Below are 13,804 nucleotides of genomic sequence, written 5' to 3' on the forward strand. Positions count from 1 at the left end.
ACATAAATACACCCGTCACGAAATCGAAGTGTCTTTGGCCTACTATCTAAACCCGCCCTTCCTCAATTTATTCACCGACCTACATCATTTATATTCGTTTTTAAACTCGTTAAAACGCAAAGAATAAAAGATAATAATATTTCTTTGTTTGAGCGTCAAACATAAACATATAAATTGTGTGTCGATAATGATGGGCAAATAGAAATGAAGGTCGCCTAACGGCTCAGTAAATTAGTGGCCGTTTCGTGTCGTAAGCAGGGGATGAAAGCCCATGTTTTGACCTATATGAAATTGATTTAAATGAGGCTTTAGTAATTTTAGTCACACGGTAAAAATCTTAAAATTGCGAAAAGTTATGCTTAAATGAATTTGAGAAGTAAAAAATACATTACTAAATCTTGAGGTTTTGGGCTGACTTTCAAAATTTCGAACGTAGTTTGCAAAACATTTCTGTTCTCAGTATACGCGATCTGTCAATTGTTTCGGGCAGCTGTGTTCGAAAATTAGTTTTGATACCACTAGTTTGGGGTCGAGTGCAAATGGGTGTATATAAAAATAAATTAGTTATAATATAATCTAAATAAAAAGATAACATTTTTTATACACATTAACGCACCATTAAAGACTGAATCTGATAAGCGATTTATAGGAGTGAAGTTTTGGTAGCCCAATAAACGATTTAAAAAGCCGCTTAGGGTCGCCGTCATTTAGTCAGATTTGAATATAAAGTTATTGCTAGATAATCAATTGAATTTTCAGGTCTTGTTTCTACATCAAAAAGTACCAAATTTTCTGTGCCCGCATGCAAATACATATTTCTGAAACGCTACATTAATTGAAGTTTAAAGTCAAAACCTTAGGCAAATGCATTCCGATTATTCCACATTCATATTTCCCTATATTAATCAAAATTAATGATGACACATATTGCTATGTACGGCAACGGAGTTACGAAGTTAGTCCTTCGAAACATCGCGCGCCTTGCAGGTTAAACGCTTGCTCCAACTACTGAAAATGCGTTTGAAAAAAAGAAAATTCCCCATTGCTTTTTCCCGGTCAAACAACTAATTATTATGGGATTAGTGGAAGTAATTTTACCAGTGGTTGCATCTTTGTGTCTTAATTACAAGTGTGAGAATGTTACAGGTATATTTGTACCCTTTAAGTTCAAATTCAAATTATAACTACAAAATCATAGGCGGTCAAAGTTTTTATTTAGAGAAAAATGGAAATGACACATCTGTCTCAAGATCTGTTCTAAGGCCTCAACCCTACGTCGTCTTCAAAGAGCTACGAGAGCAGATCAAATATGAGACTTTTGTGGTGACTACCTTATCAGTAATTATTTAAAAAAATTCAGAGGAACTCTTAGTTAAGTTCTTCGTTTATTAGAATGGTCCTCTTAGTGGTTACTTTAAGGAAAACGGATCATATGTGGGGCGAGGAGTGGCTTTCGACGTCTTTAATATCATACAAAAACTCTATGGCTTCAATTACATTGTGGTGCCGCCAAATTCCACCAGTTTTGATCCAGATGAAGAAGATGGATTGCGACCTTTACTCATTAATGGGGTAAGGCTTTTCGTAGATTATTTTTCTGATTTAATAGTGCTGATATATCTAGAACGTTGATGTAGTAGTGGCGTTTTTGCCTGAGAAATATAACGACCAAGTTAACTACTCTAAACCTTTGGATATAGCTGAATGGAGGGTTTTGATGAAGAGACCCAAAGAGTCAGCTACAGGTTTATTATCATTATTATTCTCAGAATATTTAATGCATATTTGCTAATTTTAGGATCGGGGCTGCTAGCACCATTTACTGCGACAGTATGGTCGTTAATTATAATTTCTCTTTTGGGGGTGGGTCCCATTCTCTGGCTAATAATAATTTTTCGAGCCAGAATGTGTAAGGAAGACAATGACGTAGTCTTTTCCTTGCCAGCCTGCATGTGGTTTGTATACGGGGCTTTGTTAAAACAAGGCTCTACTTTAAATCCGAGAACTGGTACGTAGCTATGTAGATTGTTCGGTAAATAATAAATTAATGAAAAAACAGATTCGTCTCGCATTCTGTTCTCAACTTGGTGGATTTTTATTACGATTCTTACTGCTTTTTACACCGCAAACTTAACGGCTTTTCTCACGTTGTCTCAATTCACTTTGCCAATCAGCGAGCCCAAAGATATTAGCAGGAAAAACTACAAGTGGATTACCAATAAGGGGAATGGGATTATCGAACAGCTTTCCTCCAGTAATTCCTCTTTGTTGTATGACATTGGTAGTCCTCTAAGAAAGGTACGTGTGTACCGATTATATTAATTAGAAATTATCTCCACTTTTATGTCAAGAAACAGTGTACTTAACTTTAAATTGAAGTGATGTGTCATACAGCATACCACATTGGAAAAAAACTGTGACCCCTGTAACCTGTACTTATAACACAATTTAATTCGTTACAATTCGTATTCACCACATGTCAAGAAGATTTTCAGAAAAATGTGTAAACACAAAAAACTTTATCGTTTAAAGCTTTTCGCTCTATAGAAAAACAATTAACCAAGATATTGATCTATTAGGTAAATGAAGAAACTGAGTACGACATTTTGACTCGATACGTTACTGAGATGAACCACATGTACATCAGAGAAAAATCAGTTTTGGAAACTATCATGTACGAGGATTACAAAAATAAAACCAGGCATGGAGTTGACGAACCCAAAAGGTGCACTTACGTGCTAACACAGTTTCCCGTGTGTAAATTTCCCAGATCTTTTGCCTTTAGGCGTGGATTTAAATATATTACCCTCTTTAACTCCGCGTTAGTAGAATTGATCCAAAAAGGTTTTATGATTAATCAATAAAACATTTTAGTATTCAGCAGCTCATGCAGGCCGGAATCATAGAGTTCAAGCACACCCAGTTTCTGCCTGATACCGTGATATGCCCATTAAATCTGGGAAGCAAAGAACGAAGGCTTCGCAACTCTGACCTCGCTATGACTTACATGATCATTGGAGGAGGATTGGTGGTCTCAACCGTCATATTCGCAATTGAGTTGGTCATCCATTTATTAAAGAGGCACCGGTGCTGTAAAAAACGTCGCACGAACAACATACCCGTTACAAGCAGTAAAGTGTTTAGTACACATCTTAATACAGATTTTCATTCAAAGAACACAAAGAATTCTGAAGCATCGTTTGTGACGCCACCTCCTTCGTACCACACCTTGTTCAATCATCCGCCCATCATGCCGGGTCTTCATTACAGGAAAAAAACCATAAATGGCAGGGAATATTGGGTGGTAAATGACAAGCAGGGTGGAACATCCCTCATACCGCAAAGAGCACCTTCGGCTTTGCTGTTTCAGTTCACCAATTAAATGATTATTGGCCCAAGCAAGTATAAGTTGATGGAGATTTTTTTCTGTGGAATATTGAAACACAGATGTGTTCGGCAAATAAGCATTGCTGCGTCATCAGGATCTCTGATATCTCATTCCTTTTAAATTGGGGATCGTTTTCTGCCACTGAAAAATCTGATAAAACCCACTTAATGATATTCGACTGTACTTGAAATTAGATCAGTGCACTTTGTGAAGTGATAGCACTAATTGCTTCTAATTTATGTTTTATGCTGTAATTGAATAAAAATTTATGACTGATAAGGCACATGTAACAATTCAATGACCTTTAAATTTGATATTTTAGCCATTGTTCGCAGAATACAGAATTTTTGGAAGAGGTCAATGAATTTTCGATTTGTTAATGTTTCCATTCCCTTGTATTAATCTGTTATTATTTCCTACTTCAAATTTGAAAGCGGATAATTTTTTCAAACAAAAATATTTAAAAGGGCTACCTACCTCTTCACGAATTAGCATGGGACCTGATATACCGAACTAATTAGGCTGATGCTATTATTTCGTCATAAGCCATTGTGTTAGTAAAAGCCGGGTTCCCAGTTACCTTTCAGTAGAGAAGTTCCTTCAGGCATCCTCCTTGATGTTGCAATTTGCGATTTTTGGTTGTTTCTGTTAGATTGTTCCTCATAGTTTCTCATCGAAAGTCCAACATCATTCCATAACACACTGGTAAACTGTAACTACCTTAAATAGATTCTCAGATTTCTTATTATCAACCAAAATAAACAAATACCCGATGGTTATCTGATAACAAGAGGATCATAATCAACCCAATATCTTGTACTCTCAAGAAATGTTAAAAGATTTTTCATTTTAACTTGTAACAATCGAGCCGCACGAAAAATAGATCGACTTGCAGCTTGTCGGTCGCTGTTATTCTTTAGTCACACGTACGCACTGGGCCCTCCATAAAGCCATATTCAAGGCGCAAAAAGACGAAAATGAAAATAGTTGAAATAAAACATGTATACATGGTTCCCCATATGAAATTCGGCACTTTAAAAAGCATCTAAAAACTTTCAAATAAAAGTAAAAATATCTGTTACTGGACCAAGATACTTATTGTTAATGTTTACATATATATGCGTATACAGGGTGGTTCAGTTTCGATGGGCCACTATTGCTATCCTCTGAACCGTAAAGATACAAGTTTGATTAAATTAGGCTGAAGTGAAATTTGATGACAAGTTAAGATTTCGGGATACTGTTACCAATATTTGTTCTGTTTCGAAGGTATTGGTTAAAAACGAAATTCTACCGAAACCATTTTTTATAAATAAACCGAAGACTAAGGATTTTCGAAAAAAATTGTTCTTACAAAATTTTATTAGTTTTTAAAGCTCCATACACTAATGTTAAGTTTAAAAAAATAACACTTTTAGTTGCTGAGATATTGACACTAACTTCAATATTTTAAATACGGACTAGGATTCGACTCGACATTGATCTGGATCACATGTTTACATTTGCCCAGTTTTTCTTCAAACGTAGGTAGGATCTATTATTATGGTGAAAGCGCCATGATTATAAATTGAATGAATGAAAATGAATAAAAACAAGTTTTCAACAGTTTAAGAAATATCAGACTCTTAAATTGAATAGTTATCTCAATTAATAATAACTTCCACAGAAGTAGTTATGTATTAGGGCAATAAATTTCTTTTAAAGTGCATAGTTTAACATGGGGAATCCTGTACTATCATAGATCTGCACAAATTTGTTGCTTTTTCATCGCAACTTTAATATTTCTTTGGTGCTTTTCTAGCCAAAGTGAGTTTAGATTTGAATTTCAACAATAGACTGATAATAATGTCTGAACACCCGAATGTAATTTTAGATGTTATTGTCAGTGAAGAATTAATCAAACGGTAGGAACAGGCCTGTACTTTAAAATAAAAAATTAACGGGACAAATGTTCCTCTGTTGATACAGTCTTCCTCCATCTAGTGTTTTGGTAAGAGATGCGAGGCCCCATTAGACCTAGTAGTTCCTTGAAACTATTCGCACTCATATTATCTAACTGGAAGAATTTTAGAGGATATTCTATTATTTCGCGATGAAGCGTGTGAAAATGTCCTTTTAGCAATCTGCTGTTTATAATCGGATAGGGGAAAAGGCGTTTTTTTTCACAAGTTTTTTCCTTTATACACGCCCCTACAATAGTTATTTTTTAGTTGCACAGCAAAAAATCGCAAGTGCGCCCTAAGCTTACATCTTGTCAAGGTTTTGTTCTAGATTAGCGGTATCTATTACAGGATTTTGAATGTTCAAAATATCGCATTAAGCAGATAATATCTTAAAATTGAAAGGGTCAATAACTTTTGTATCTTAATCACTTGTAATTTTGTTATTAGTTCAAATAATCTCTAATCTCACTCTCTCGCAAACCTTCCCTATAAAATATGGTCAAAACTATGTTTCCGCACATTAAGCTGCCCGATTATGACCTCTCCAAACATTTATCTGTTTTTGGTGGTTCTTTCGACCCTCGGTTACCCGTGCTTTGGTCAAGCAGTGTTGGTGGGTAGCGGCCACTTTGCTGAGGACCTTATAAATCAAGTTGCAAATTCGAAATTAAAAGATCAAATTCGGGAAGTTGTGAGTCAAAAGTGTTCTCAACAAAGCGATTGGTTTTTTGAGAACTTGAGCAATTTGACTGACGATGGAGTGTGGGCCTTGCAGAGTAAGTACCTTTAATCCATTTAAGGTGATTTATGAGATATTGATTTCTTCAAATAGTGATTGATGCGAGTGCCAAAGTCCCTGCGGGAATCCTGAAACTGAATTTAGGGGGATGGATGGGCAATTTTGAGCAATGTTTGGAAATCACGAGTAGGAAGTACGGGATTAAGGGAAACTACTGTTTGGGTACCATGTATATTGATATTGATACACTCTTCAATAGCGTGATAATAGTAGGAACTATTTATCTGAAATCAATCACAAATTTAACATTATATAATACAGGGGCCTCTAATGCTAAGGAAACTGAAACTTTTCTCTGAGAGGAAATCTAGTTTCCAGGACCAATATCCAATTGCCTCTTACCCATCTTTTGGGATTTGCATACCAGATGGGTGCGCTGCAAATGATCTGGAAAACATAGTTGAGTTGTTCAATTTGAATTTTTCCTTACCTTTTCAGTGCCAAACCATCGAAACCGCAAACCCACCCTTTACCACAAAGGCTTGGTGTGTCATGTAAATTTTATTCTCATGTGTTTTGTTCAAATATGGAATTTTTACAATTTTAGAGCTTTTTTTACTGTAATTGTTCTCCTAATGGTTCTGTCGACACTATATGATTTGTACTGCCATAAAGAACCGGCTCATATTGCCCTAACAGCCTTCTCAGTCTATTCCAATGGCAAAAAGCTTTTAAAAGTGCAAAAGAATCAAACGGATTTGTACTGTTTGAATGGAATCCGGGTGCTAAGTATGATATGGGTAATTGCAGGGCATTCTTTTTCAATCACGATTACTGGGCCTGTGTCCAATGCTTTGGACGTTTTGAAGGTGAGAAGATATTTTAATAAAAGCCCTATAAACATTTTTTTTTCTGCTAGTACTTGGACACTACCAAAAGTATGATCTTTGTTAGCGCAGTCCACGCAGTGGACACATTCCTTATGGTTACAGGACTTCTCGTAGTGTACACTTACATGAAATATAGAGAAGGTGGAAAACGATTCAATATTTTCTATTTTTACTTTCATAGATATGTTCGGTATGTGTCAACATAAATGTACCCACAAAAAATGATAACACATATTTATTGCAGCCTGACACCCCCATATTTTGCAGTTATTCTAGTCAGCATGTCACTTCTTCAATATCTGGGTTCAGGCCCTCATTGGTCATTTATTGTAAATTACTTCCAAGGTTTTTGCGAGAAAAGCTGGTGGTCTTCTTTACTTTACCTTCAAAATTATATAGATGTCCAGCAATGGGTAAAAATTCGAATTAAAATTAAATAGTGTATAATAATGTGTTATGCAGTGCGTAGGTCAAACATGGTACCTGAATATTGACTGGCAATTGTACTTAATTTCGCCTGTATTTTTACTTGCGTTGTCATGGAAACCGACAATAGGCACTTCATTGTTGGGGCTTGCTTTAGCAGTTTTTATGGCAATTCCTTTTTATGTGACTTGGATTCATGAATTGCCAGCCATAGTATCCAATTTATATGGGTATAAACGAACATTTTAACAGTTATCTCATTACTATATATTTCTTTTCAAATAGGGACACCACAAATTTTCAAAATTTATACTATTTGAAAACTCATACTAGAGCTGCTCCGTGGTTTGTCGGAGCCTTGATTGGATATACAATAGCAAAACTTAGATTTAGCAAAGTCAAAATTATCATTAAGGCTGTAAGGTTTTCTTAAAATCTAATACTGTTCTTTGAGTAGTTTAAATTTTAGCCTCTAGTAACGGCCATATGGATTGTGGTATTGACGTTGATTCCTGTATGCATTTTTATAGGGTCTGAAGACCTCAGATCTCAAGATTACAACAAGTACGGAAATGCCTTTTACAACTCGATTGTCCGACCTGTTTGGGCATTTTGTATTGGTTGGATTGCCTTTGCTTGTTCCTGCGGATATGGAGGTTTGCATTAAGATTAAGATAAAACAATTTTTTCTAATAAAAATATATATAGTAGATATAAAATAAAAAGATAAAAAAAATTATTTCAGGAATAATAAACAAGTTGCTGTCGCAGCCAATATTTCAAATTTTAAACAGATTCACCTATTCAATTTATTTACTACATGTCACCATGCTCTATATGATAATTTATGCCTCTAAAACGCCCACGTACTTCTCCTTTTTCCATGTGGTAAGTAGCTATAAATGACAATTAAAGTATGTAATTTTAAGTTTTGTTTTAGGCTTATTCCTTTTGGGGCATTGCCATGTTAACCTTGGCTTTATCAGTATTCTGGGTGTTAGCTTTTGAGTCTCCTATAATTGTGATAGAGAATTGGCTTAAGGATCGCCATCGACGGAACAAAAAAATAGCCCCAATACAGGTATTAACACCTAGTGAGAGAACTCCGCTTCTCTATATAACATTGTAATTTTTACTAACTTTTCAGGCAAGTGCATGAATGAAGAATAGATGAATGACTAACAATTGTTCAATTGATATCTCTCTGTGATAAGTATCTGTTCCTATTTTATCATCAAATAAACATTTGCACGCTATAAAATCCATTTTTTGTCCGAATCAATAAAAAACAGAATTTCTTAATACAAAATACAACACGCGCTTTATTTTCGAAATAGCTATTTTACATTACACTCATAAGCCGTAAATATTTGTTATGTACATAATCACAATACAGACTTTCTGGTAACGACGACCTCTGGAGTACGTCTGTAACATTGAATAGATTGACTACTCTTTACAATAACAAAATATAAATCTATACCGATCGGAAATAACTAACAAAAAGTCTCAGCTGCGAAAAATGTATTCTTATTGGGGTGGGTCTTGAGAAATATGATACGTAGTCCTGTAAATCCTGTTTGAAGAACTCTCAAAACATAGGTAACATAGATAAATTAACATTCAAGAACTTGAGAATTCCTTTAAAACTTCCCTACTTAACATTGTTTTAAGCAACTAAGGGGTGTTATTTAGTACTCTAAATTCAGCTAAAAGAACTCTCAAAATATAAGTGAGACAGACAAATTAACATTCCAGAACTTTTTTTAGTGCTGAAACTTTTTCTAAGTCCCAAAATATCAAAGTTCCAAGCAACTAAGAGGTGTTGCAACCGTCGTGGGACTCATCATTACTATCATTGGAGTGCGATGAAAGTTCATCAGAGCTGGTATCGCTCGAATCGATAGTCAAAAACGCCAAATCAGACTCATTTCCTCTTTCGCGTGCTCGAGCAGCACGAGATTCTCTCAGTCTGCGCCACAACATCCATAAAACCTGTAAAAACAAATGAACCCCTCAATCCAGTTTCTAGCGAGTTTTAATAGAATTTTAGAGGGCGTTTGCGAAAATTTTAACCAACAATTCAAATCCATTTCTCACAAGGTAAATTTGTGAAATAAAATGAGTTTGACAATTTTCAAACAGCTATTTGTTACTTTCAATAACATGCAATTACAATAACGATCAAAGATTAAATCGAAATTTTCAAGACTATTACACAATTCAGGCGTACAGCAATAAAATATGACAAAGGATTTGGGAAAAAAATATAAATCAACATAGTCTCCTTTGAAATGGCCAGAAATGTTAGTTAGCACTCCACCTGAACAAATAATTCAATTGCATTCAAATTCCTTTTCCATAAACAGGTCCCTATATAAGATACAACACTTACCTGACTCTCAGAAGCCGAATCATAATTTCCCCATATATTGCTAGCTTTGTTTTCCTTTACTGTCTCAGCTAGATCCACTAGGGACAATTCCTCTTCACAAGAAGGCACCCAAAGCTAAAAACTCCAATTATCTTCTTTCTTCTATTAGTATAAACACAGGATCAATACCTTGACATCCCAATCGAGACCGCTCGTAGCCAAAAAAGGGAGCTCTGGATGCGGTTCCAAACAATTCACAACCCCATTATCATCAGCCAGCAACAATTGCGTAATAGCTTCCGTTCTTTTCTCCCAAAAGAACACATGGGCGCAATCAGATCCACTCATAATAAATTCTGAACGGGAACCGAAGAAATTCACTCCCTAAATACCATTGTAAAATATATGTTTTTGAAGGTGGAATAAAGGTGTCACCTTAATGGTAGCCCCGTTCCTGTGGCCAGAATACCTATGAGAGTAATTTCCCATTCCCATATCAGGGTCGAATAAATAAATATCATCGTCATTGTAGGAGGCTAAAATTTCGCTGCCGTCATGATTATAAATGGCGCAAGTAATGTGATAACCGCGACTGTATTTTGGATCACTTGTACTGTAGGGACAATACATGTTAAGAGGTGAAGATGTCTTTCTTTGGTCATAAACCCTCACCTTAAAATGGAATAAAGATTAATTGAATTGACGACGGGGATCAGAAGAACTTACACAATGTTCTCGACCTGCAACGCAAAATTGTTCAGACTTTAATGGATGTGAGTGAATACTATACAGAGCAACTTCACAGGAATTGTCATCTTTCACATGTACAATTCTAAGCAACATAAATATCCTGATAATGTATTTAAATGGTATGAAAATGCTTCCTACCTCTCTGGTTTAAATTTCCTAATATCGTGATTGAAGACAATTCCATCCTCCCCAGCACTTAAAACAATAGGAGGCTGGTCCTTTAAAGTGGAGAGTTTATGACAAGGTCCTCGGTGTTGGCCTAATTTCTGATTTTCTCTGATTCCTTCATTCCCAATCTGAAATGAGTCATATAAACAATGTCTTACATTTAATCAAAAGCTTTAACAACCCAAAAAAATTACCTGTATATACCAAACCTGTCCATCCTTTCCACATGTAGCTAGATGTAAGTCTGGGCCATTAAGATAAAGAAATTTGGTTTGAAAAATGTTTCTCTTATGTTTGGTGTTAATTTTCAAATGGACTTTTCCTATTGCCCAGTCCCAAATTACTACCTAAAATTCGGTATTTTTCACCATGATTAAGACGTGAAAAAGAAGAAACAAACTTACTTTTAGATCATCAGAACCAGTTGCTAACCATTTGCCATCAGGGCTAAAATTGAGACTATTTACACAACCTTCATGCTCCTCTAATTTGTACATAAGTTCTAGCTTTTCCACATTTGTTAGAGATCCATAGCATTTTTGTTGGAAAAGGACTGGATTAGAAGAGCTGGCAGGGTAACCTTTAAATTGAGAATATTGATGCATATTACAAATACATTTAATTTACTTTCTGGGAAGCCAGGAACTTTTAGTGACAAAAAGAATCTCTAGACGGAACTGCGGCAACTCAAACATGTGATTTTTTACTTTTATATAACCTAAACATAAGAGAAATTTACCATATTGCCTATTAACAATCTGTGGAACCATAAACCATGAATACTTTGGCTTTTCCTTCTTCAAAATATCATCTGTGTCTTTATCCTCATCAGACTCTGTATCAGTACTGCGTAGCATTGTATTTTCTGAGTTGCTGTGTCTACTGCTAAACACATCAGAATCACAGGATAATTCATTTAAATTCAACCTATTATTATCTGCATCTGTAGATCTGCACAAATGAGTTGTGTCAGTACTAGCACAATTAAAACTAATCTAAAGATGCCACAGGTACCCAGGAACCTGACTAAATGGTGGATATTAGCTTTTCCTTGCTGAAACTGTCTTGAGCAAAAACTTGTTTTACTAAAAATTACTATTACAATGAGGAATCATTTTATAGTTTAAGAATAGAAAACAACATATGAAATTACTCAAAAAACTGAAAAACTTGAGGGTGTAACAAGAAATGGACATAATAATCTTGGTGGACAGTTTAAGAACCAAACATCCTCAATTGTGGCTAGCTTCAGCCAATATCAAAAAGCAGAAGCAGCTCTAATTTGGAGAAATGCTATGCTAATAAGGAAGTCCTAAACATAGCATTTGCAAAAATGGAAATAAATTGTCAGGATATTCTATATATCCAAGTCTATAATTCAAACTAAATTTTGTAACTTTGGTATCCACATGCCTAAAAGACTGACCAGAAATGTACAAAATTATACATATATTAAATCAGAAAAAATACCCTTTCCCAAAATTCAGTTGGATATGGGATATCTAAAAATGCCACTTGTGCAAAGATTGATTTTTCTATACATTCAACATTTTACTCAAAGTTATATAGTTAAAAGTACCAATATAATACCTGGTCATATGAGTCACATAGCCTAATAGTTGACTCTGTAAGCAGCCCTATTTGCCAGGTACTTAGTTTGTGCTTGGCAATACCTGCAGCATCCATAATCTGAGTACTTTAAATCATTAAACATATATACCTTAAATTAAATGTCAAACTAAAAGCCTCATCATTCCGATCACTCCTATTATTGGTTGCTTCACTGGCACTTGGTAAATTATCCCCAACACCAGAATCAGTACTTCTTAATGGCAAACCACCATCACTACTTGTACTTGTAGTAGGTAAATGAGCAGTATTTGTCTCTGAAGGGTTGTTAAACAAACTTTCCAATAAATCCAATTCCTCATCTATCCAAACTCCAGTTCCAATTGGATGTCTAGTGCCATTAGGAATTTCATCCATTGTACCAATGTTGCTTGAATCAGTATTAGTGACAGGTATACCACTATCACTGCTAGTGCTAGCAATTGGATTATTTTCGGAGTTCAGAGAGGAACTAGAGGACTCTTCACTCAGGTCGAAATCAGTTTTCATTCTTTTGGCACTGTCAGGTTGGTCCAAATCCATTGAATTTTCTGCCCTTCTTGCTTGGGATGTACTTTCATCCATTGTCTAAACATGTACAAACCAATGGCTCATTTAGAGGTTTGGAAATATTTCCAATGTCTATTTACCTTTAAGGGTGAATTGCAGTGTTATGGTCAAAATACGACATGTACAAAATCTATCTTGAGTATCCAATGTTAAATTAAAAGTGATATTAATGGAAGAGAGAAAAAAAAGTTGAATTTTATTATTGTTGGAGGAAAAACAAATGGCCACAGAGGTTGGCCACAACTTTGTCAATCTATAAAAAAAAATGCACTTGCACCAATCTTACACTGAGTGACAGCTGATTCCTTTGCACTTTGCAGTTCTATAAACACATATGTGCTCTTATTACACCCAGATTCTTTTAATATTAAAAAAATGTTATTTTAAAACGATTCTGCAAATTTTATAAGATTCTGGCATGTATGCAGGGATGCCTTTGATAATGGTCATAAAATCAGATGGAACGATACTGCATAGTTACCAAGGAACCATTACCAAAGAAACGTTAAATCAAAGAGAGTGCATATATTTTGCTTGATAAAAATTGATATATGGTCTCTTATCTAATAAGTATGGATAACACTGGATTACCTATACTTGAGTAAGAAGTCAACCTCAAACACATAAAAAGAAACTAAACACTAACAAATTAGAATAATCACTCAGACAGATAATAGAGTTTGAAAAAAGACAGGTTAAATTAGATGTACTGATCAGATACCAATCACTTACCTTGAATGAACTTTTTGGAATGATGGCACATCTGACACATGACATATTTTTGAATTGATTGACACACATTCATCTTTATGCATTTTAGTTAACTGATAATTTTGCACTCCAGAGCCAGTTAGCACTAGTTAGCCAATAGGTTATACTCAGATTTTTGGGAATAAATCACTCTGGTGGTATGTTACTACGAAGTATTACCCGGATTTTCAACCAATT

The 13,804-nt window shown here is 35.1% G+C and overlaps 3 protein-coding genes across 11 annotated transcripts; 2 read left to right on the forward strand and 1 right to left on the reverse strand.

Moving 5' to 3' along the window:
- The first annotated feature begins 47 nt into the window (after positions 1 to 47).
- Positions 48 to 4,536, forward strand: Ir76b (Ionotropic receptor 76b). The gene is made up of 8 exons (XM_066290718.1): positions 48 to 1,146; positions 1,199 to 1,338; positions 1,393 to 1,572; positions 1,625 to 1,745; positions 1,799 to 2,008; positions 2,060 to 2,298; positions 2,580 to 2,821; positions 2,875 to 4,536. The coding sequence occupies exons 1-8, from the start codon at positions 1,074 to 1,076 to the stop codon at positions 3,380 to 3,382; spliced, it is 1,713 nt and encodes a 570-aa protein (XP_066146815.1). The 5' UTR covers positions 48 to 1,073; the 3' UTR covers positions 3,383 to 4,536.
- Positions 4,537 to 5,200: 664 nt separating this feature from the next.
- Positions 5,201 to 8,665, forward strand: LOC136343776 (nose resistant to fluoxetine protein 6-like). 3 transcript variants are annotated; one of them, XM_066290708.1, is made up of 12 exons: positions 5,201 to 6,107; positions 6,164 to 6,339; positions 6,392 to 6,624; positions 6,678 to 6,939; positions 6,990 to 7,150; positions 7,205 to 7,373; positions 7,423 to 7,616; positions 7,672 to 7,804; positions 7,856 to 8,042; positions 8,132 to 8,274; positions 8,327 to 8,480; positions 8,534 to 8,665. In XM_066290708.1, the coding sequence occupies exons 1-12, from the start codon at positions 5,867 to 5,869 to the stop codon at positions 8,554 to 8,556; spliced, it is 2,076 nt and encodes a 691-aa protein (XP_066146805.1). In that variant the 5' UTR covers positions 5,201 to 5,866; the 3' UTR covers positions 8,557 to 8,665. The 3 variants fall into 3 exon arrangements, with proteins under 3 accessions (XP_066146805.1, XP_066146807.1, XP_066146804.1); XM_066290710.1 differs by having other exon boundaries at positions 8,327 to 8,467; XM_066290707.1 differs by having other exon boundaries at positions 8,327 to 8,649.
- A 15-nt stretch (positions 8,666 to 8,680) lies between these two features.
- LOC136343777 (DDB1- and CUL4-associated factor 8) lies at positions 8,681 to 13,582 on the reverse strand. Of its 7 annotated transcripts, none has more exons than XM_066290712.1 (12): positions 13,448 to 13,582; positions 12,937 to 13,178; positions 12,399 to 12,874; positions 11,418 to 11,629; positions 11,083 to 11,258; positions 10,873 to 11,025; positions 10,649 to 10,806; positions 10,487 to 10,592; positions 10,196 to 10,432; positions 9,950 to 10,144; positions 9,782 to 9,895; positions 8,681 to 9,381 (listed from the first exon to the last, which is right to left on the reverse strand). In XM_066290712.1, exons 3-12 carry the CDS (start codon positions 12,869 to 12,871, stop codon positions 9,202 to 9,204), a joined length of 2,004 nt encoding a protein of 667 aa, XP_066146809.1. In that variant the 5' UTR covers positions 12,872 to 12,874; positions 12,937 to 13,178; positions 13,448 to 13,582; the 3' UTR covers positions 8,681 to 9,201. The 7 variants fall into 7 exon arrangements, with proteins under 7 accessions (XP_066146809.1, XP_066146810.1, XP_066146814.1 ...); XM_066290713.1 differs by having other exon boundaries at positions 12,937 to 13,109; positions 13,448 to 13,577; XM_066290717.1 differs by having other exon boundaries at positions 11,418 to 11,560; positions 12,937 to 13,580.
- Positions 13,583 to 13,804: the final 222 nt, after the last annotated feature.

Source organism: Euwallacea fornicatus, chromosome 15 (assembly GCF_040115645.1).
Source record: "Euwallacea fornicatus isolate EFF26 chromosome 15, ASM4011564v1, whole genome shotgun sequence".
In the NCBI taxonomy this organism is placed as follows: Eukaryota; Metazoa; Arthropoda; class Insecta; order Coleoptera; family Curculionidae; genus Euwallacea; species Euwallacea fornicatus.

Coding starts and splice junctions, on each gene's coding strand:
- Ir76b (XM_066290718.1), top strand. CDS start 1,074: ATGGGATTAGTGGAAGTAATTTTACCAGTGGTTGCATCTTTGTGTCTT. Junction 1,147..1,198: donor CAAGTGTGAGAATGTTACAG/GTATATTTGTAC, acceptor ACAAAATCATAG/GCGGTCAAAGTTTTTATTTA. Junction 2,299..2,579: donor TTGGTAGTCCTCTAAGAAAG/GTACGTGTGTAC, acceptor TTGATCTATTAG/GTAAATGAAGAAACTGAGTA.
- LOC136343776 (XM_066290707.1), top strand. CDS start 5,867: ATGACCTCTCCAAACATTTATCTGTTTTTGGTGGTTCTTTCGACCCTC. Junction 7,617..7,671: donor ATAGTATCCAATTTATATGG/GTATAAACGAAC, acceptor CTTTTCAAATAG/GGACACCACAAATTTTCAAA. Junction 7,805..7,855: donor TCAAAATTATCATTAAGGCT/GTAAGGTTTTCT, acceptor TTTAAATTTTAG/CCTCTAGTAACGGCCATATG.
- LOC136343777 (XM_066290712.1), bottom strand. CDS start 12,871: ATGGATGAAAGTACATCCCAAGCAAGAAGGGCAGAAAATTCAATGGAT. Junction 11,630..12,398: donor AGTTTGACATTTAATTTAAG/GTATATATGTTT, acceptor TCATTTGTGCAG/ATCTACAGATGCAGATAATA. Junction 9,382..9,781: donor ATTCGGCTTCTGAGAGTCAG/GTAAGTGTTGTA, acceptor TTGTTTTTACAG/GTTTTATGGATGTTGTGGCG.